Below are 20,476 nucleotides of genomic sequence, written 5' to 3' on the forward strand. Positions count from 1 at the left end.
AGATAACGCAGTAATGTTTTTAGATGTGTACAGAAGAAGCTCTTTTTAGAATATGTTTTTCTCAGTTACTTGACATCACTCTGTGTAAGTTAAACAGGATTTGGTTCTCAGTATTTCCCCCCTTAAGAGCTATCTTTCCAGGAAGGATGATTAAGTGAAATATAAACACCCCATGAAAAGTGGACTGCTTTTCAAACATTTTAGTGATTTGCCTTTTTAAATAAACAACTGATCAGTTACCTTTCTTGAGGATATAGTAGCTCCTAAGATTGTTATATAATCAAAAGTGAATTTTAAATAGTTTTTTACGTTGATAACATTCAAATGTTTCAGTAATGGTTCTGACTTGCAGAATGTTGAAATGTTAACTCTTTTGTAGACTATAAACCTGCACTGCCTGCCCTCTGTTATCTGAAATGATAGTTGATACCACCTAGGAAATATGTCAGCCTTTGAATCTAGTCAGGGAAGGAAATTTAAAAAAAAACACAAAACTCCATCTCTAAACTAACCAGTAAAAAGCCACGCTGGAGGTAAGGCTTAAGTAGTAGAACTCCAGCTGAGCAAGGAAGAGTGAGCTGGTGAGTTCAAGACTCAGTATCAGAAGAAAAAAAAGTTTAATGGACAAGTTTGTTTTATGGTGTGTGGGGTTTTTCCTTCATTGTTTTAAGAGTTACCTGAGACCTTTCTTCCGTGTGCTTAGTACTGCTGCTGACAGGAACAGTGTCTAGAGCTCAGATTCAAGGTAGTTCGTCTCTCCTCAGTGAAGCAGGAATGAGGGCTTCAGAGGACCAGAGCAGCAAGAACACTGCAAATCCAGCCCTCGGTATCTTGGGAGAGTGAGAATTAACATCCTAGCTGGGCAATGGTGGCTCATACATGCCTGTAATCCTAGCTTCTCAGGAGGCTGAGATCTAAGCTACTCAGAAAAGGCCAGAAGTGGCACTGTGGCTCAAGTAGTAGAGTGCTAGCTTTCAGCCAAAGAAGCTCAGGGACAGTGCACAGGCCCTGAGTTCAAGCCCCAAGACTGGCATATGAGAGAGAGAGAGAGAGAGAGAGAGAGAGAGAGAGAGAGAGAGAGAGAGAGAGAGAGAGAGAGAGAGAGAGTGTGTGTTAACAGCCTGAATCCGAAATACTTTTCACTCCTCATGTGGCTAAAGCTTTGTAAATAGTGTTCTTTGGCCTATTAAAATAATATTACACTCCTCCCTGTCTGTCTAAGGTTGCTGTTTCTCAAGTTATGAAAAATACCCAGAGATTGCTGTAGTGGTTATATTGATCATCTTAAATATGTTTGTTGCTTTTGTTGATATATTAATTGTCAATATTTATGAGGGGAATGTTCTTTGTGAAAGAATATGAAAGAATTAGCCAAATGCACCAGGCTAGACAAGATAGCCTTGTGATTGAGTTTTTTTGAATGGAATGCATTGCTAAAAGTGGCTTTGGGTATAAGCAAATTACTTCGTTTTGGTTCTAGATGCTGAGCTCCTAATAGCTTTTAAATTTATACAGTTTTCGTTTAGCTGTCAAAACATTTAATTGTATCATGCCCAAAGGTGTAAAGCTGTCAAATAAATCCGAGTTTAGGCATAAACATTCCCTAAGTTACTTGTGCTACTATACCCAGCACCCCAGTAGTTACTGGGCAGCTTGTGAACCTGGTTGGGGGGAGGGGCAGGGTGTTCCCAGAACATTAACCCAGCAGGTACAGAACAACACTGGCTCAATGAATTGATGATTACTTGTAAAACAGCAGGTAGTCATGCCCCCAAGTCTTCCTAATTCCTCTCTTTATAAAATAAAGCAGGCCAGTGAGGCGGGGATTCTTTGGCTCAATTTGCACTGTGTGGAAGCTGTCTTTTTTTTTTTTTTTTTTTTGCAAAAATGCGTTTTTTTTTCTTTCCTTCCCTCCACGTTGTTCTTTGCTCTTGAAACACAGACTACCGCACACATGCTTCTATGTTTGTCTTTAAAGTCTTTGCTATAGGAAGAATCGTTCCATTAGCACTTAGAAAGGAAATGGCATAACTGATCAGTAATTAATTGCTATGTCTTTCTAGTTTAATATGTAAAACAGTTTTAAAGAAAGGGAACCATTTAAAAAAATTTATTCCTCAATAGCTACTTAGTTATGCCATAAGGTAAAGAAAATTCATATTAGATGGTATTATTGGGAGGTAGATTGTTTGCACAAATACTAATGCAGACTTTACTAATGCAAAATTCACTAAGAGGTAGGGGAGTAAAGTAAATTAGTTCTACTTTGAAGCTTTTATTTTCTTCCCCTTTCAAAATGAATGGGAAGGCCCTTGAGAGGCCCCTGAATGAAAGCTGCTTTTCATTAGTGCTACCAAATACCTACTTGAAAGAGTGGAGTTCTGACTGAACACCCACACAAGAGAAAGGGAAAGCTTCCTTCTCTACTGGAGGACCATCAGCTAAATAGCTCTTGGCTTCTCTTTTCCAATCAGGTGGTTTCACATCAGAGTTAATTACTCCAGTCATTTATTCTAATCACCCTCCTCTTAGGGCTAGCTGCATTCTGTCATGGGGTGGCATCGTTTGAAGCCAGTTAAGTTTGAAAACCACTGCAGGGTACTTGAGGCTCATTAGTGAGGCCTATCCATGCCTGGCTTTGGATTTGCTCCCTGATTAACTCTGCATCCCCCTGCCTTACCCCCCCCCCTTCCCCATCTCCCAGCCCCCACTCCTAGCCCTTCCTTCTCCAACAGGAATGTTTCAATTAACTCTTGCCATGCTGTTTGTCTTTTCACCTACTCTGTTAAGAGAAATTTAAATGTTTACCTTGCTACTGATAGATTTGATAGATTCTGACCTTACAGCGACATCCTCTGAGCTGAATTGAACTGCCCTCCTGATATCCTACAAAGAAGAGTTACGTGTCTGAGCAACAAAGGAGGAAAATGGTGGCTTAGAAGGAATACACTTATGTCCTTGATTCAATTCCCCTAACCCAATAACGGTAGTGATTCTAACTCTGATTTTACAGTACTTGGCTGTGTTTTACCAGTCATCACAAGGGTTATTTGAAAAGCTTTTAAAAAAAATCTCTGAGCAGATTTTTCTCCTTTGACATTGTTGTTTCTTATCTGTTATAGTAGTTTAATTTAAAAGCCTTTGTCAAATGACCCATTTAAGAGATAGCAGAATCACCAGAGAAATGTTTGTGCTGTATCTTTATAAAAACAGAAGAAAAAAAATGTAACCACTGAGTAGTTTGGCAGCATTATTACATGAAAGCATTTGAAACATTTTCCATAAACCAACACAAATGTATTGCCAGGTGGGTAATTAAATGAATATGTTCATTTTAGTAGGAAATGAGACACATTCTGTGTTCTTTCCCTGCAGTAGTTCACTTTACAGAAAACAAATAGTTTCTGTCAAGTCCGAATATAAAAGTCAAAATCTACAAGATCACATTTTTATAAATTACTAATGCCTATCGATACTCAGAAATTAGCAGAATGAACTCTTATAGTTAATTCTCTTTGCTAAATAGTTTGGTTTGTTTTGTTTGATGAGTTGCATCTTTGTCAAAGGTCTTTCAACTTAGGGACTAACCAAGTATATTGAAAAGACCTAGTGTTTCTTAGATCAGTAAGTATTTATTGAGTGTCTGTTGTGTGTGTAGTACCAAAGATGAAAATATAATTTACACATGGAAATTCTAATGAGAAAACAGAACTCTAATACAGAATGAAAGAATTAGTTTTATTTTTTAAAGACACACGTAGGTGCAAAAGCTAGTTTAGAAAAGAAACAAAAACCTGTGAATAAAGACTCCATATTGAACATGGGATATTTGCAATATTCAGAGATGCTTATTACTCATGTCTAGAAATGACACATTCCAAACTATTCTTACAATGCTGTGGTTTCAGAGTTTGACAGTTTTTGTGATACGATATCGTTTGGGTACATACATTTTCTGCATCAGAATTATTCCAAAGAAAGTGTAGCGGTTGATAGCAAGTTCAGGAGTCCAACGGATCAGGGTTCAGGTTGCAAAGCTGACATCAGCTGGCTGTGTGGCACCAGGTAATTTGCTGAAGCATTCTTACATTCCTTTGTATGTCAGTTTTTAACAAATGTAGGGCTATTGGCCTGATTCAATGGATAATCCATGTAAGACATTGAACATAAAGCTGGGTGCAGCAGAAGCATCCAGAAAATATTAATTGTGCCGTTGCAATTTTTATATTGCTATTTGTGTGTAGTTAGTCTCCTGACAGAATATACTGTATTCCTAGAGCCTTTTGTCAAGTGTATTATTGATGTCCTTTGCATCCATCATCTGGACATTGTTGAAGAGAAAACCTTGAAAGATGATATTTTAATATCTACTTCAGTGGTTTTCCATGTAATTACATTTCCTCACATTTAATTGCTTGGTTAACAAACTATAGACATCTCATTTGCAGTGGCTAACAATGACAAAAATTTACATTTTCTAGAACACATTCTAGAATATATCAATTGGATAACGCTTATACAACATTGCAAGCTCATAGCCTCTTGGCATAGACAATGGTTTGTGTTAAATATTTTTTAGATGTCACTCATTCATTCAACTGACATTGATTAAGGGCCTACTGGATAATTAGGTCTGTGACAAAACTGGAAGGATATGGCCTGCCCTTTGGAGCTGTCATTATTAAGTGTAGACAGACATGACAGTAACTAATTAGAGAATAGATTAGGTGATATATTCTTTTGTTTATTCAACAAATGTTTTGTAAACACCCAATGTATGCAAGTCATAGGATAGTGAGAACAATATTATATAGTACCTGCCTTTTTGGAATGCACTATTCAGTAAGGAGAATGGTTAAACCAATATATAATGTATTCTGATGTGTAATGCAACAAGGAGTTCAATATTGTGGTATATACCAGGAAGGAGAAGCAGAGCTGCTCTGAAAACATTCAATATGATCTATATATCTAATGAAGCATGGAGCCAGAGATAGTTGCAGTAGAGAAGAGAAGATACTTAGGAGGCTTCTTGTTGGATCGGATAGGGTTTCAGTGAATGAGAGGGAAAGGAGAAGTGAAGGTAACAGCCACATTTCTCATTTGGCTGGCTTGTAGAGGATCAAGTCCATAATCAAGAGCACAGGGAACAAGAAACACATGTAAGGGAAACACGATCCATTCCATTTTTTGATGGGTTAAGTTTGAGTTACCTGAAGCATCACAAAGACTAGTGGGCAGATGGATTTGAGAGGGTAATGATCGTCTGTTAAGATACTTGAAGAATGGCTCATCTCACCTAGGTTATGTCAGAAACCGCAGGATGGAATCATGAGAATTAACACCGAAAAGGTAGCAGAGGAAAATGACCCAGTACCTAAGGGGTGAGAAGGAGAAAAACAGATATATGGAAAGAAAATCTGGGGGAACAGTAACACCATGCCAGGAGAAGGCAGAAACACAGACTCTGCGATGTAGAGGAATGAAGTGAGGAAAGTTAGAACATCTCCTTGGCCTACGGAAAAAAACAACAACACGTGAATTTAGTTACGAAGTAAAAGGGAGATGAGATATAGATGACAAACTTACTGAATTCCTTCAAGAAGTTTATAATGTTGCTTCATATTTCCTACTTATTCATGGGTATGTAGAAATAATGAAATGTCATGCTCCATTGATAGTTTAGAATCAGACCCAAGGTTTCTTGCAGAATCATTGAATGTACACCTTCTAGAAATTTATGCTCTACTGAGAAGGCAGAAAATAAACTAATTTCAGAGTGGAAGAATCACGTTTAAGAACAATGTGTCAGTGCAGAAGGCACTTGAATGACTGTTACAACCTGTCAATAAGGTCTCCATGTTGACATGGGACATTTGCAGCCCTGTGTACCGAGGCAAGGCTAACTACTGCTTGCCATGAAGAGAACTGATGTCATCTCCAGGAGTGCACAGACTAATTCACTGCCGCTAAAATGGGGTGATTTTTATGAGTGCGTACACATTGTCTACAGACTTCACGTATCTGATTTCAGCGATGGGGTTGTCTGCTGTGCTGAATTATGTCTGTGGGTACCAGGGAGCCCTTAAAGTTCTTGGCTGCAAGGGCTGGGCAGCCAGTGTGTGAGAACACTAGCCAGAGACTTTGAAGGATGGCATGTTAACAGCAGACCCTGTTCTTGGTACATCTGGCCTTTTATCTTTATTGCTACAAAGGGTGATCATGGTGCCATCTTTCAAATGCTGCCACATTTCATCAGAGATCTGTAAGCGGCTGAAGAACATACGATGTAGAGCATTAGGTCTGTTTCACTCTTAAAGATACTAGATGTCTGCGGTCATGTCTGAAGGTCTGCCCGTTCTTTATGGGCCTGAGGATTGTAATGACCTCTCCAAAACACATTGAAGGTCACACTTGTCTGGCTGATACTTGGCATCTTAGAAAGTTTATTTTCAGTAGGAAAAGTGGTAAAGTGAAATATTAACTCCTCTAGTATATTTTACATCAAAATTTATTTTATGTCTGTATCTAGATGCAGATTCAGTATTCAGAACGGAATCAAACTTCATATTGCTCAGTTTATAACTACTACTTACCTGACTGTTGAGCACTTGAAATGTGGCTAATCTGAATTAATATAGATTATATGCTGTGATCATAAAATGCATTACTAGCTTGCTGAAGTCTCACTAAAAATGATACTTTCTCATATTGGTTATATGTTGAAATGAGACTTGAATACTTTTATTAAATATGCCATTAAAATTGACTTATGAGGTTCCTACCTGAAAATTTCAAACTATATATATTTTGTATATGTTCCTATTTAGTAGCATTGTATAAAGTCCAGATTTTTTTTTTTTAGAACTGGGCATGGTGGTACATGCCTAGAATCCAGCACTTAGGCGGAGGCAGAAGAATGAGAAGCTTATGCTAGCCTAAGGTGCATCATAAGACATTGCCTCAGAAAAAGAAGAAGAAAAAGATTTACTTAGCCATCCTATTATTACATGTGAATATATTTAAATTTTAATATTGAAATAGTATACCAACTTTTATTATAACAATAGACTAATTTTCGTTTTCAGATTCAAAATGAAATTATAGGATTAAGTCTAGAAGAAAGTCCAGGGCTGGGGATATAGTCCACTAGGAAAAGGAGATACAAAAGTGCTGGGTTCCACCTCACCACTGCGAAAATTAATAAATCTCTCACACACACACACACACAGTATTAAGTTCAAAATCTAAGAAATCTATCATATAAACTTTCTACTGAAGTATGGCTAAAATGTAAGCTTGAAACCTTGCATGTCATCCTGAATTCCCTTTCCTTCTTCCCTTTCCTTCTCTTACATTGGTATTCAGTTATTGTAAATAATAATTATGTCATACATCTTTCCAAAATCCATCTCTTCTTCTCTGCTACAGTGTCTATCTCTCTCTCTCTCTCTGTCTCTCTTTCTCCTCCTTCCTGCCTGCCTTTTTTTAAATTGTCAGTGGTAGGGCTTGAACTCAGGACTTAGGCTCTGTCCCTGAGCTCTTTTTGCTCAAGGCTAGCTGCTCTACCACTTGGAGCCACAGCTCCACTTCCAGTTTTCAAGTGGTTAATTGGAGATAAGAGTTTCATGGGGATTTTTCTGCCCTAGCTGGCTTGCCTCCTGAGGAGCTGGGATTACAGGTGTGAGCCACTGGCACCTGGCTGCTGCAGTTTTCTTGATCTAGGTTTCCAATACTCTGTGTGTGTGTGTGTGTGTGTGTGTGTGTGTGTGCGTGTGTGTATGCATCTGTATGAACTAGACCTAGAGCTTGAATTCAGGGCCTGAGTACTATCCCTGGGTTTTGTTTTTTTCTCAAGGCAAGCATCTACCACTCAAGCCACAGCTTCACTTCCAGTTTGGAGTGTGTGTGTGTGTGTGTGTGTGTGTGTGTGTGTGTGTGTGTACTAGTTAACTGGAGATAAGAGTCTTATGGACTTTCCTGTCCAGGCTGGCTTCACAGCATGATGTCAGATCTCAACTTCCTAATAGTTAAGATTACAGGCAGGGCTGGGACTGTGGCCTAGCGGTAGAGTGCTCCCCTCGTATACATGAAGCCCTGGGTTCCATTCCTCAGCACCACAAATATAGAAAAAAGCCAGAAGTGGCGCTGTGGCTCAAGTGGTAGAGTGAGCCAAAAGAAGCCCGGGACAGTGCTCAGGCCCTGAGTCCAAGCCCCAGGACTGGGAACAAAAACAAAACAATTAAACACGATTACAGGCATGAGCCACCACTCTCAATTTTTCTTTTCTTTCTTTTTGTAATTGCTAGTTAAGGCAGGGTACAGAGAGGTTACAGTTACTTAAGTCAAGTATCGAGTACATTTCTCTTTGAACAGTGTCACCCCTTCCCTTCTTTCCTTGCTTCCTCCCAGTTTCTCCCTCCAACCCTGCCCTCTCCACACACATCCTTATCTAGGTTGTAGCATCATTGTAGAGTTGCTCGTTCTCCCACCCTCCGTTCTAAGGACAATCTCATCTCAGCATCCAGTACAGCATAGAACCTGTAGTCAGTATTCTGTGCTTGCTGGTGAGTGGACTCAAGATCTGCTGAAATGAATCCCAGGCTTAGGAATGAAGAGGGCTTTGGATGCAATGTTATGTCCATGTATATACAACTGCATGAGCAGAGCAAGTCCAGATATGATTTGTTCCTCTAGATGAATATGTCAGTGCCTTAGAAGTGTTCATGAGCCATTATAGTCTATAGTTCAGGTCTTTGTTTTTTGCATCTTCTTGGGAATGATGATTAACACATTCTCTATTATGCCAAGAATTTTGACTTGCCGCTGTGAATTTACCACTGTCGGTGCAGGGAATCATCGGTGCCATGCAGACAGCTCCTTGTTTTTGTCTGGCGTCCCTGTGGGATTAAACTACATCTGGCAATAAGTAGGGATTCTGGTCTGACCATCTTCAAAGGCAAGAGACTGTTAGTATTTATCAGATCTGTGTGGATAAGCAAGTGGGGAGAGATTAAAAATTTTTATTTTGTTTTTCTTCCTTTTGTAACTGACTATAAAAGAAAACCTTCAGGAGTTCATGCACCAGATTAATACCTCCTGATAGTTGTTAAGACAAAAATCAGCTCATGTTTCTATGCCTAGGTGAACAAGTGAGGGCTTTAGATTCACATTTTAATTAATTCCTTGAGCTTATACTTTGTAACTATTTTATCCAAGGCAGCTTAACAGCTATGTGTAATCGTGAGAATTAATTTTCTAGAAATACTTTTCAGAGTTGAACATTCAGTGTATGTACTTTGTCTACAAGCATTAGGCCATCGCACTTGGCATTTGGACGCTTTCATTGGTTGTAAAGAAAGTTTACTGAAAATAAGTTCTGAGGAGAAACTGGGACTTTTATCAATGGAGGCCATGCCTTCTTCCAAGTAAAAGTGGGCCTGATTTTCATACAGGCTGGGTCTTTTGCCGTAATGCTCCCCATATTTTTTTAAGATTATAAATCCCATGACTCAGTTTACCTGTTATTGAAGCATGTAGCCCTGTATTTAGCTGATATGTAAAGTGGCTGCCTTCCAGATACGTGTCATGAAGTGTAATCTAGAACTTTCCCTTCAAAGCCTCCCTAAGAGAAATAATGTTTACTTAGGATTGCCCGAAGAGTATATAGTCTCTCCATTTGTCTATACTTTTAAATCTGGCCCAGGATTAAGTAAGTCCCTCTGTGAGTCACATACCTGGATTCCATCATATTGCCAAGGGAGGAATTTCTTATCTCAGAAATAGAAATAATGTGTTTTTCAGGCCATCTGGTTTGTTTTTACATTATGGTCATTTCTGAGTCTTGTAATTGTTCATATTTTTTTCTTCTTTATGTTGCCTGCTAGAAAGCTTAGCACCAAATACAGAGCCTGCCTCTAATGAATATGAAGCTTCATGATAAGATTTTTATGTGACAGCTCCTTCTTATCCTCATTTTTGTATTACCTAATTTCTCTTTTGTTAAGTTTCTCTTGCTGTATATGTATTCTTCTGTGAATTATTTTCTTAACAAAGAAACTAAAATGCAAAACAAATGGCAGGAATAGACTGGTACAGTTGCTCTCCATTATTACCAAGCTTGAATGAAAACAAAGGAAAAAACTCTATTTCCCTTTTTGTGCCCTATTGTAACTAGTTTAATGTATCTGTATATTATGAATTTCTAGATTTTAGATTAGCAGTGACCTAAGGTTGAGATGTTAATTAAATGTTTAAATGTCATATAGTTCTAAAGAAAATAGTTGGATAAAATGTCAGCATACAGGAGTATTTTAAACATTAAAAAAATCATCTCTCTGAAAAGGAGGGTAATTGTACAAGTTTGCTTAATCCTTTTGATCTTGGCACACAGCAATACAGACTTCAGTTGAGATTAAAACTATGAATTTCAAAGGAAACATGGCCTTCAGTGTGTAAAATATATAACAGCTGGTGGACTAGTCCATTTAAAACTACACAATAACAATCATAGACAGAATGGCTCTCTTGCCAAAAGATGCACGAGTGCTTGATGGTTTTATTGAGGTGTGATACTAACTCACACTTTTCTCCTGTAATGATAGAAATGTAGAGAGGCGCACTGTGCAGGCCTGTTCAGGAATCTCTCATCCACACAACAGTTCAAGGGCAGTTTAGAAGTACATAGCTCCCCTCAGTGATTTCTCTATCTGCTTTGCAGAATGAACTTCAGTGCCTTGACTGAGTTTCATTTTTTAGTACTGTCAGATAGAGGGTTTTTTTTCTTCACATCTCCTGACTTTTTTTCTCTCTCTCTCTCTCTTAATCTTTGATTCTCCTTTCCTCCTCTTTTTCTTCATGACTTACTGCTCTTAAATGTCACTCCTTCACAGGTGTCTAGCCTTTTCTATGTAAGTAGTATAAAGCTTGTTCCACATTTGTGCTGTTTCGTGATAGTGAAAAAGTCTCTAAACGGTGAAGAATCCTGACATATTTGTAATCAGAACTGGGGAGAGTTAAGCTCATGTTAGTCGATTACAGTTGATTTAAGCATTTCACTATTTCTGTTCTTGTGCTTGACCTCAGAACTAATTCTTAAACAGGTTACATTGATGAATTGTTAGAAATAAAGATTGATATGGATCTGTCCCTTCTAACAAATCCCATTTGGAAAGCTTGTTTGCACTCGGAACTGGCCCAATATGAAAAAAAAAAGTTGGTTTTTCTATGACCTTTGTTGCTTGAAATTTTTTGATGCACCATGGTTAACAGCAACTTTTGTCGTTTCCTTAGATTCATTTCAAAGAAAGAAACTGTAGGTAAACTTAAAATGTGCTAAAGTCAGTCACACTCACTACACATTCAAAGCCCAGCACTTAAGGAGTTAATGTATCTTATTAGGGAGACAGGAAATCTGGCAACTATTGCAGAAACTAGACCTAATGGTGCACACAAACAATTTGTCAGTCTTCTTAAATGTGAATAGCTTTCCGCAAAGTGGCTGCTCTTGCTTTGTTTGAACAGGCTAAACTTTTCCTTTTTGGACTTTAAATCTTAGAAGTGAAATGTGATCCACATATTCAATCAAAATCATTTAATTCAAAGCATATTTTGATTGGAACAAAGTTGACATGGAAAGAAACTTTAGAATAAAAAAGTTGAAAGGACTTTATATCATATATTTAGCAGGAAAATTTGAAACAGTTCTAATTAGGCTGAAAAAAACAGCTTTCTTCAACGTAAATTACAAAGGTCATATATCAATGTTAAGGAAACATTACCACTAGTGTTTGAAATCCTGCACATGCAAACATAACAGGCCAGTTCATTTTAAATATTTGTGTGTACATGTGCAGGAAGAAATCTGTATTACGTTTATTTCAAATGAAAAATACCTAACTATCCAAGTTTATAATTTTGTCTATTACTTTCTTGCCAATCCAAACATTGACTCCTTTATGCATATTACTACATACATTGAGATGAATTCAAACTCATTTTTTAACTTAAAGTACAATTCAAATTTTACAAAACTAATTTTTTATTTTTTTATCAAAACATTAAGTATATCTCATCGCTAAATGCAAGTCAGGAGAGTTAGTCAGGGATTTTGAGTTTTGAATTGGAAGTTTGTATGTGTGGCATTTTGTACCTCAGCACTGAGGTTGGCCTTGAAGCCCAGAGAGAGAAATAACACATAGGGTGCAGAATTGTGTGTCTGGGTTGTTTGCTTATATGTGCAAAGTTCTGTTTACTTTTACTTACACAATTTCTTTTGTTTGTGGTGCTGGTTATCCTACCAAGGGCCATTCTTACTAGTATAGGAATTATTCCTATACTTAGAAATTTAAAAATATTTGATCTATTCATTAGTTTCTTTTATAAATAACTTATTCCATAAATATCACTAGTTATGATCTACTTTGCCTTCTGAATGGAGTGGTATGATAAGATTTAACAATAGGATAAAGAAAAGTAGCATAAATCTGGAACTTACAAAGCATGGGAAATGTAAATCATTTACAAATGTAGCTTCTTTGTCTTGTGGTAAACCATTCCCTAGTAATTTTTTTATTAATTGAAATTGGTTTTCTTTTGATTTACATTAGTAAACATTTTTTTCAGAAAATTGCTAGAATATCTCTACGGTATACATTGATTAAATGTTTTACTTCATAATTTTTATTCTCAAATAGCTTAGAGTTTTTTACACAAAGCATACTATTAAGTTATTTATTTGACTTTGCTATAGATAAAAAGAATAATTTCATATAATGTTTTTTATCAATAAATAATTCATTTCCTTAATGGGTTAGGTGCAGGAAAACATAGATTACATTCTTTCAGTTAGATTTATTGTTAGACATGTATTCATAGATGTTGTAATTATTTCTGACATAGGGTTATGCAATCAGTTATTTATGAATAATTTACTGTTATCATTCTAATATATTAAAGCTTTAATTTGTTGATAGTCTGTATGAGGATCAAACAAATGAAAGTTACTAATAAGTGTTTGTATTTGACATCTGTATACTGTACTTTTTAGCATATCTCAAGTGTTTTAGTCTCAGCCTAATAGATCTCATTAAAAAAACAGATATCAGCCCCAAGACAGTTTGTCAAGACTAATATGAGTCCCCCTGGATTGGATTGACAATTTGTGCAAGGCTTCATATAATAGTCTTTTCATAGTCTTAATTTGATCCTTAACAATTGGACATTAGTCACTGGTTTATTTTATAATAACTCAGATGAATTGAATAATACTGTATTGTGTTGGACATTTTAGTGGATTTTCTTTTTTACACATTTTACTCAGAGCGCACATTGGACATAAATGATGTATCAGCTTGCTAGGGGAGTACTAACAGTTGACTGGTTGGCGTTGAGAGCAGCCTGGGAAGAATGTTACTATCCCCTTGCTGCCAGCCATATTTAACTCCAGTCTTAATGAGGACAGCCTATCCTCAAGGCTTTGAAAAATCCCAAATGCTTAACACTCTACTGGCATAGTGTGTGTGTGTGTGTGTGTGTGTGTGTGTGTGTCTAAAATTATGAACCTAAATAAAAATTTTGTGGGCTGGGAATATGGCCTAGTGGCAGGAGTGCTTGCTCCTATACATGAAGCGGGTTCGATTCCCCAGCACCACGTATATAGAAAACGGCCAGAAGTGGCGCTGTGGCTCAAGTGGCAGAGTGCTAGCCTTGAGCAAAAAGAAGCCAGGGACAGTGCTCAGGCCCTGAGTCCAAGCCCCAGGACTGGCAAAAAAAAAAAAAATTTTTTTTTTTGTATATAGTATTTAAAAAATTCTTTAACATGCAAAACTGAGACAACGAATTTAATGAAAACCTTTTGAATTGTTTCTTTCAAATCTCAGGAAGGAAACATAAATAAAATGTGATCCCGGAGCATTTTATTTTGGACTATTTTTCTGTGTAATATTCTTTTTTCCTTAATTTCCCGTTTGTCCTTCCCTGCCCCCTCTCCCCTCAAGTCTTTCGTAATTGCAGTTGTTTGTCTAATGTATACTTTGGGTTAGGCAAGTTGTCATCCAGTGATAGGAAAAGGATGTAGGGAGGCTTGAAATCCCAGTAATGTGGGCACTAGTGATGCTGAGGTGGAAAGATCACTGGGACAAAGAACAACCACAGCAACTGAAAATGGAAAAGAAGGTTTAAGCCTTAAGCTGACTTTGTAACAAAATGACTTCAAGACTTCTTGGAATTGTCTTTATGCATCATAATTGTTTCTTTGGATCCCATGTTTTAAAGCTTTGATATATTCTAAAAGTTGCTGGAAGTTGCTAAGGGGCGGTTCACGCCTGTAATCTAGATACTCAGGAGGCTGAGACCTGAGGCGGGTGGTTCAAAGCCAGCCCAGGTAGAAAAACTCATGAGACTCCTTATCTCCAATTAACAAACCAAAAGCCATAAGTTGAGATATGGTTCAAGTGATAGAGCAACAGCTTTGAGCCAAAAAGCCCAGTTAGAAAGCAAGGTCCTTAGTTTGCACTCCAAGTATGGGCAACAACAACAACAAAAGACAAAAACAAAAAACCCCAACAAAACAAATGCTTGAAGCTAACTCATGAAATTTTGTTTAGCTTAAAGTTTTTATTTGAAGTTTATGTCTGAAAATAGCAAGTTTGTCAACCTCTTGAATAGGTTCTACCAGTAATTCCATGAATTTCTCGGGCCCCCTAGCTACTGAGCCATGGCAGCATGTGAGGTGAGGCGGCTTTGTAGATAGAATTCTCCGCAGCTTGAAATAAGCCACAACAGCAGTGGCTGTCCTACCCACATTGTCCCTTAGAAGCCTGCTGCAGTGTCAAGATGTAAAGCTCGAAGCATGTAAGTCAAGCCAACTTCACCCTTTTGAATGGGCACAAAGAAGTAATCGACCATTAGGAAAACTCACAGCTCTTCATTTGATAACACATAAAATAAAATTACCCTAGTTTTTAAAGCTTTAATATTGAAAAAAAACTCATTTGTATTTCATCATTTGCTGAGCTTTCTCAAATTTTATCGTCTCAGATCACAGCACCACGGACACTCAGGAGACTTCTGACTGTTTTTTTCTTATTAAACAATTTTGAAATCATTAATTTTTAATTAGCTTGGATGCAGGGTTTGGTGTTTTTTTTTATTGTTTCAATAGTGGGTATCTATGAACCAAACATTTTTTATTTAAACTACTGGCAAGAGTATTAGTTACATAAATAAGTACAGGTTCATTACGAGAACACATACCGAGTTGGCCTCACACAGTGCTGTGACACTTTTTGGTAGAGTTAGAGATACTTCATGTTAATCTGTGTTAGCACAGCTTTTCAGGGGTTTATTAGCTCAGGTTTTTGAACAACCACCAAAAAGGATGTAAGCTTGAAGATGTGTGTGAGTCCTTCCCTGATTGAAAGTTCTAATTAAGTGAATTGGAGAAAATTAACTGAAATTAGCTGTCAGAAAGTCACATTTAAATGAGTGATGAGCTTGTCTGGCAGTAAACATTTAAATGATATAAATTGCCATTTAAGTGTATGGTTTAATGTTTGTCATGCATTAATGTGACATGAGACTGCGGTGACAATCAAGCAGCCTGCTCTAATTTGAACATATTTAGGGCTTTTGTGTAGAGTGCACTGCACACAAATTAAGACAATTGCTGTTTTTATGTGTCACTTTAAACGAGGGCCCTACTCCCCCCATCTTAACCAACCTAAGTTCTTGAAACAAGTGTGTCATTTCTGTGTGCAACTCAGCAATGATAGCTCCTCGGTTTTCAGATTCATTTTAAATTTATGGACTTAAAGTAGGACTTCACCTAAACTTACTATTAGCTCTTCCTCTTCTTGCCTTAAGGAAAAAATATAAAGTAGATTTGTGCCTTTTTTGCCCCCTTAATAAATGGACAAGTATAATAATTTTGATGATAGTTATCTAAAACAGTAACCAACAACACAGTTGTAAATAGCTGAGTATTTTTTACACACATTTTGGTTATAGTTGGGAATGCAAGAATTGCCTAATGTCTAGAGTTTTACTTACAGAATCATATTTTATATTTTTATAGCATTGTGTTCCCATGTCAAACATTATTTGTCTTTAGCGATAAACACATTTCTTATTCATGGACACTTACTTTAATAAAGCCTATATTTGTACAAGTGTACACCTGTGAATTAATAGAATAACTTTTGTCACGAGAAGGTTTCCATCTTGCTGGTTGCTTGCTTTTGAAGTTAGTTTGGGGAATGGAAATGTAGCTCAGTGTTACAGTATGTACTTATTACATGGAATGCCCTGGGTTCAAGCCTGAGCATCTAAAAAAAATTTTTTTAAGTCAAGAGAGCAACCTAGAGGTTGCTATTTTATTACATAGCAGTGAGATACAGCAAAAATAGGCCACGATTATTCCCTTTTAAATCTAAAATTAAGAATTTCAGTGAGGTACTTTATCAGATTTAATTTGGTACTGGTATTCTTTTCTTTTGTGACTGTACTGGGACTTGAACTCAGGGCCTCAGCTCTTGCTTGGCACTCTTGTTCAAGGCTGGTCCTCTAATACTTGAGCCACATCTCTACTTTTTGGCCTTTTGCTGGTTAATTGGAGATAAGAGTCTCATTGAATCTTTTGCCCTGGATGGGTGCAAACCGCAATCTTTGAAATCTCAACCTCCTGAGTAGCTAGGATTACCAGCAAAATTGTTATACTTAAAAAAAATTAATTAATTAATTGTTTTCAGAGTGATGTACAGAGGGATTACAGTTTCATACGTAAGGCAGTGAGTACTTATAAAACTTGTTACCTCCTCCCTAATTTTTCTCCCATTTTCCCCATCCCCCTTCCCCACAGAAGTTGTACAGTTTGTTTATAGCATATTGTCTTGTAAGTATTGCTGTTGCATTGGTTCACCTTTTACCCCTTTTCTCTCCTTTTTGATGTTCCCTTTCCCTTCCCTAGTTCTGATAAACGTATACACAATACCCAGGGTACCAAACTCAGTTACAGTGACATCAGGGGTAAAATCTTGGGGAAGAAAGACAAAAGAAAAAGGCATAATTTCATATGGTACATTGAAAATAACAGCAATGATAAACCACTTATTTCCATAACTTGCAGTTCATTTCACTTAACATCATCTTATGTATTCATATGTACACAGCTATTGAGATATTGTGATCTTCTGCTAAGACTATCCTAGACATGTACTAATCATTACCAATGAGGGAAAGCACAGAGTCTATGTTTCCTTGAGTCTGGCTCACTTCACTTAATATGATTTTTTTCCAAGTCTTTCCATTTCCTTATGAATGGGGCAATGGCATTCTTTCTGATGGAAGCATAGAATTCCATTGTGTATATATACGACATTTTCTTGATGCCCTCATCTACTGAGGGGCATGTGTGTTGGTTCCCTATTTTAACCATGATAAATTGTGCTGCGATGAACTTAGTTGTGCTGGTAGCTTTAGTGTGGTCTTGCTTGCAATCCTTAAATGACCAAAAGTGAGGTTGCTGGGTCATAGGGGAGCTCTATGTTTAGTCTTTTGAGGAACCTTCATACTGCTTTCCAGAGTGGTTGAACAAGTTTACACTCCCACCAACAGTGTAGTAAGATTCCCTTTTAACCACATCCCTGCCAGCATCTGTTGTTTGGTATACTTTTTTTTTTTTTTTTGGCCAGTCCTGTGGCTTGGACTCAGGGCCTGAGCACTGTCCCTGGCTTCTTTTTGCTCAAGGCTAGCACTCTGCCGCTTGAGCCACAGCGCCCCTTCTGGCCATTTTCTGTATATGTGGTGCTGGGGAATTGAACCCAGGGCCTCATGTATAAGAGGCAAGCACTCTTGCCACTAGGCCATATCCCCAGCCCTTTGGTATACTTTTAAATAAGCTGTGGGGTTTAAATTTGAGAATTCGATTTTAATAGCATTTATTTATTGGTAAGTTATTGTGTTCATTGTTTACATTGCAGTAATTTTGAGCAAAAGTGAATGACTCCTTAAAATAAGTATCCACTTTTTAAAACTCTTATAACTTTAGTAAATTGAGCATTTAGTGGTAACTATTGAATTCTGCCACCATGCTAGCAAACTTGATTATGTTCATTTGTTACTTATTGAGCATGTTTATGTTAATAGCATAAAATATTTGTTCCAGTTTTGTTCATATTAAAGCCTAGAAGTATTTAGTATTTGTAAATATCTTCAACAAAATCTGACTAGCTACCATAAAAACTCAAAGTAACCAAATAATTTGGTTATAGTTGTAGTATACCACATGTTTTAATTTTACAAAAATGAAATATCTTGAGTGGACAGTACATGTTTAATGTTTTCACACTTGCTTTCCCAAAGAAGCCTTTACATTGTATGCCCTCCTCTCATTAAAGCATAAATTGAGTACCCGCCAGGCCTGGGTTACAGATGTGACCAAAATAAGCCCAGTCCTCTTCTTTACAGTGCATACGGTGAGATTATGGAGACAGTTCAGTGTGACAGATTCCAGAGGGTCTAATTATATATGAAAGAGGACAAGTTCTAGCAAAAAGTAGGTCATCAGAATTATTTTTATGGTGCTAGGGATTGAACTCGGGGTCTCACCGTGCTAAGCACACATCCCACTACTGAGCTATGGCTCCCAGCCCCAGTTCCTCTCTTCTGGTTTTTTTCTTTGAGGCTGACCTCAAACTTGCAAAAATATTTTTGCCCCAGGTCCTGAGTAGCCGGGGTAACAGCCACCACACATGGCTTTGTAGTTTCATTTTTAAATTTAGTTTGGTGTTAAACTTTACCGTTTGTAATAAGTATCTCTCTATATTTTAAAAGAGGAATTCATCGTAATGACAAAATGATATGATCTGTGTCTTTTTCTTCTCTTTTCAGGCCTTGGAAAGTGAGTTTGTTTCCTGCCAGCTTCACCAGTGGATTGATCTCATTTTTGGCTATAAACAGCAAGGTCCTGAGGCTGTGCGAGCCCTCAACGTGTTCTATTACCTCACCTATGAAGGTGCCGTTAACCTGAACTCTATAACCGATCCTGTGCTGAGAGAGGTAAGTCCTCAGCCGGAGACAGAAACTGCTAAACAGTCCTTAAACTAGATGGCCTGAGATACTATTTTCGTTATTCTTTCTCTTCATTGCTAGAAAGGCAGAAACTAGACTTTAGCAGGATATCCTATCAATTTATAATCTACCATAGACTTGAACCCCCATCCCCCGGGCTTTTCTCCAACAAAATGTTGCCTAAAGGTAAAATAAGAGTTTCTCTTGTGGAGCCTTAAGGGATTTACAGTTGTATTTATAACATTTATGACTTTGGTGGTTACTGATATGATTTAAAATATTAGAAAAACAGTAATTAATTCATTAAGGAAACATGATTATGAGCACAAATCTAAATGCAGTAAAACATTTCTATTAACTATGTAAGTTTATAATGTAACTGTATAGATGTTAAGTGTTAATGAGACTTGTTTTTATCCCTGTGATGTATTTTCTTTCTTTGTTTTGCCAGTCCTGGGGCTTGGGACTCAGAGCCTGAGCACTGTCCCTGGCTTCTTTTTGCTCAAGGCTAGGCAGAACTCTATCTCTTGAGCCACAGTGCCACTTCCAGCTTTTTCTATTGGTGTGGTACTGAGGAATTGAACCCAGGGCTTCATGCATGCTAGGCAAGCACTCTACTGCTAAGCCACATTCCCAGCCCACCCTTGTAATGTATTTTCTAAGATGAAACATTCAACATGGGTTTTCTAAATACAGTATCCACTAAAAATTCCCTAGAAGATCTTGCCTTTTTTAGTAAGTCCATTCTAATTATTATACCTTCTCTTAAGTGAACAATACCTCACATGAGAAATTATAGAATTGAACAGACAGAAACTCAAATGTCTATATAATCTTTAGGCAGACTATATTGAGAAAGCCAGAGCTTTTGCTCTTTTTAGGACTAGTTGTATATGTTCCAACTGAATTCATACTATGGAACTGGTTTTGTTTTTTGTTTAATTTAACATACCAACATGTTATTGATGTTGCTATATATACTTTGTAGATTCCATTTTCAAATTCCGTAATATTCCATGAAGTTTCTTTGAAATATACTGTTGTTTTCTTCTGCCCTAAACGGGGCTTGAACTCAGGGCCTGTCATGTTCAATGATTGTCCCTGAACTTTTTTGCTCAAGAATAGTACTCAAACACTTGAGCCACAGCTCCACTTCCAGCTTTTTGGTAGTTAATTGGAGGTTAATTGGAGGTTTTGGTATTAGAGAGTTTCCTGCCCGAGATGACTTCAAACCCTCATGACCCTCATGTCTGAGTTTCCTAAGTAGCTGGGATGGCAGGTATGAGCCATTGGCTCCCAGATTAACTGGATAGTGTTCCACTCATCACACCTAGTTTATTTTTATATTATCTATCTATAGTTATACATATATACCTTATATTAGATTCTGTATTCATTAGATAAGTCT

At 37.3% G+C, this 20,476-nt stretch overlaps 1 protein-coding gene across 1 annotated transcript in view; it reads left to right on the plus strand.

Moving 5' to 3' along the window:
* The window catches only part of Lrba (LPS responsive beige-like anchor protein), a 417,455-nt gene that overhangs the window by 340,637 nt on the left and 56,342 nt on the right, over positions 1 to 20,476 (plus strand). The window contains exon 47 of the mRNA XM_048333588.1: positions 18,889 to 19,056. Within this exon, the coding sequence (XP_048189545.1) occupies positions 18,889 to 19,056 (168 nt within the window). The remainder of the gene's footprint in view (positions 1 to 18,888; positions 19,057 to 20,476) is intronic.

The sequence above is a fragment of the Perognathus longimembris genome, chromosome 24 (genome assembly GCF_023159225.1).
Source record: "Perognathus longimembris pacificus isolate PPM17 chromosome 24, ASM2315922v1, whole genome shotgun sequence".
Taxonomy (NCBI): domain Eukaryota; kingdom Metazoa; phylum Chordata; class Mammalia; order Rodentia; family Heteromyidae; genus Perognathus; species Perognathus longimembris.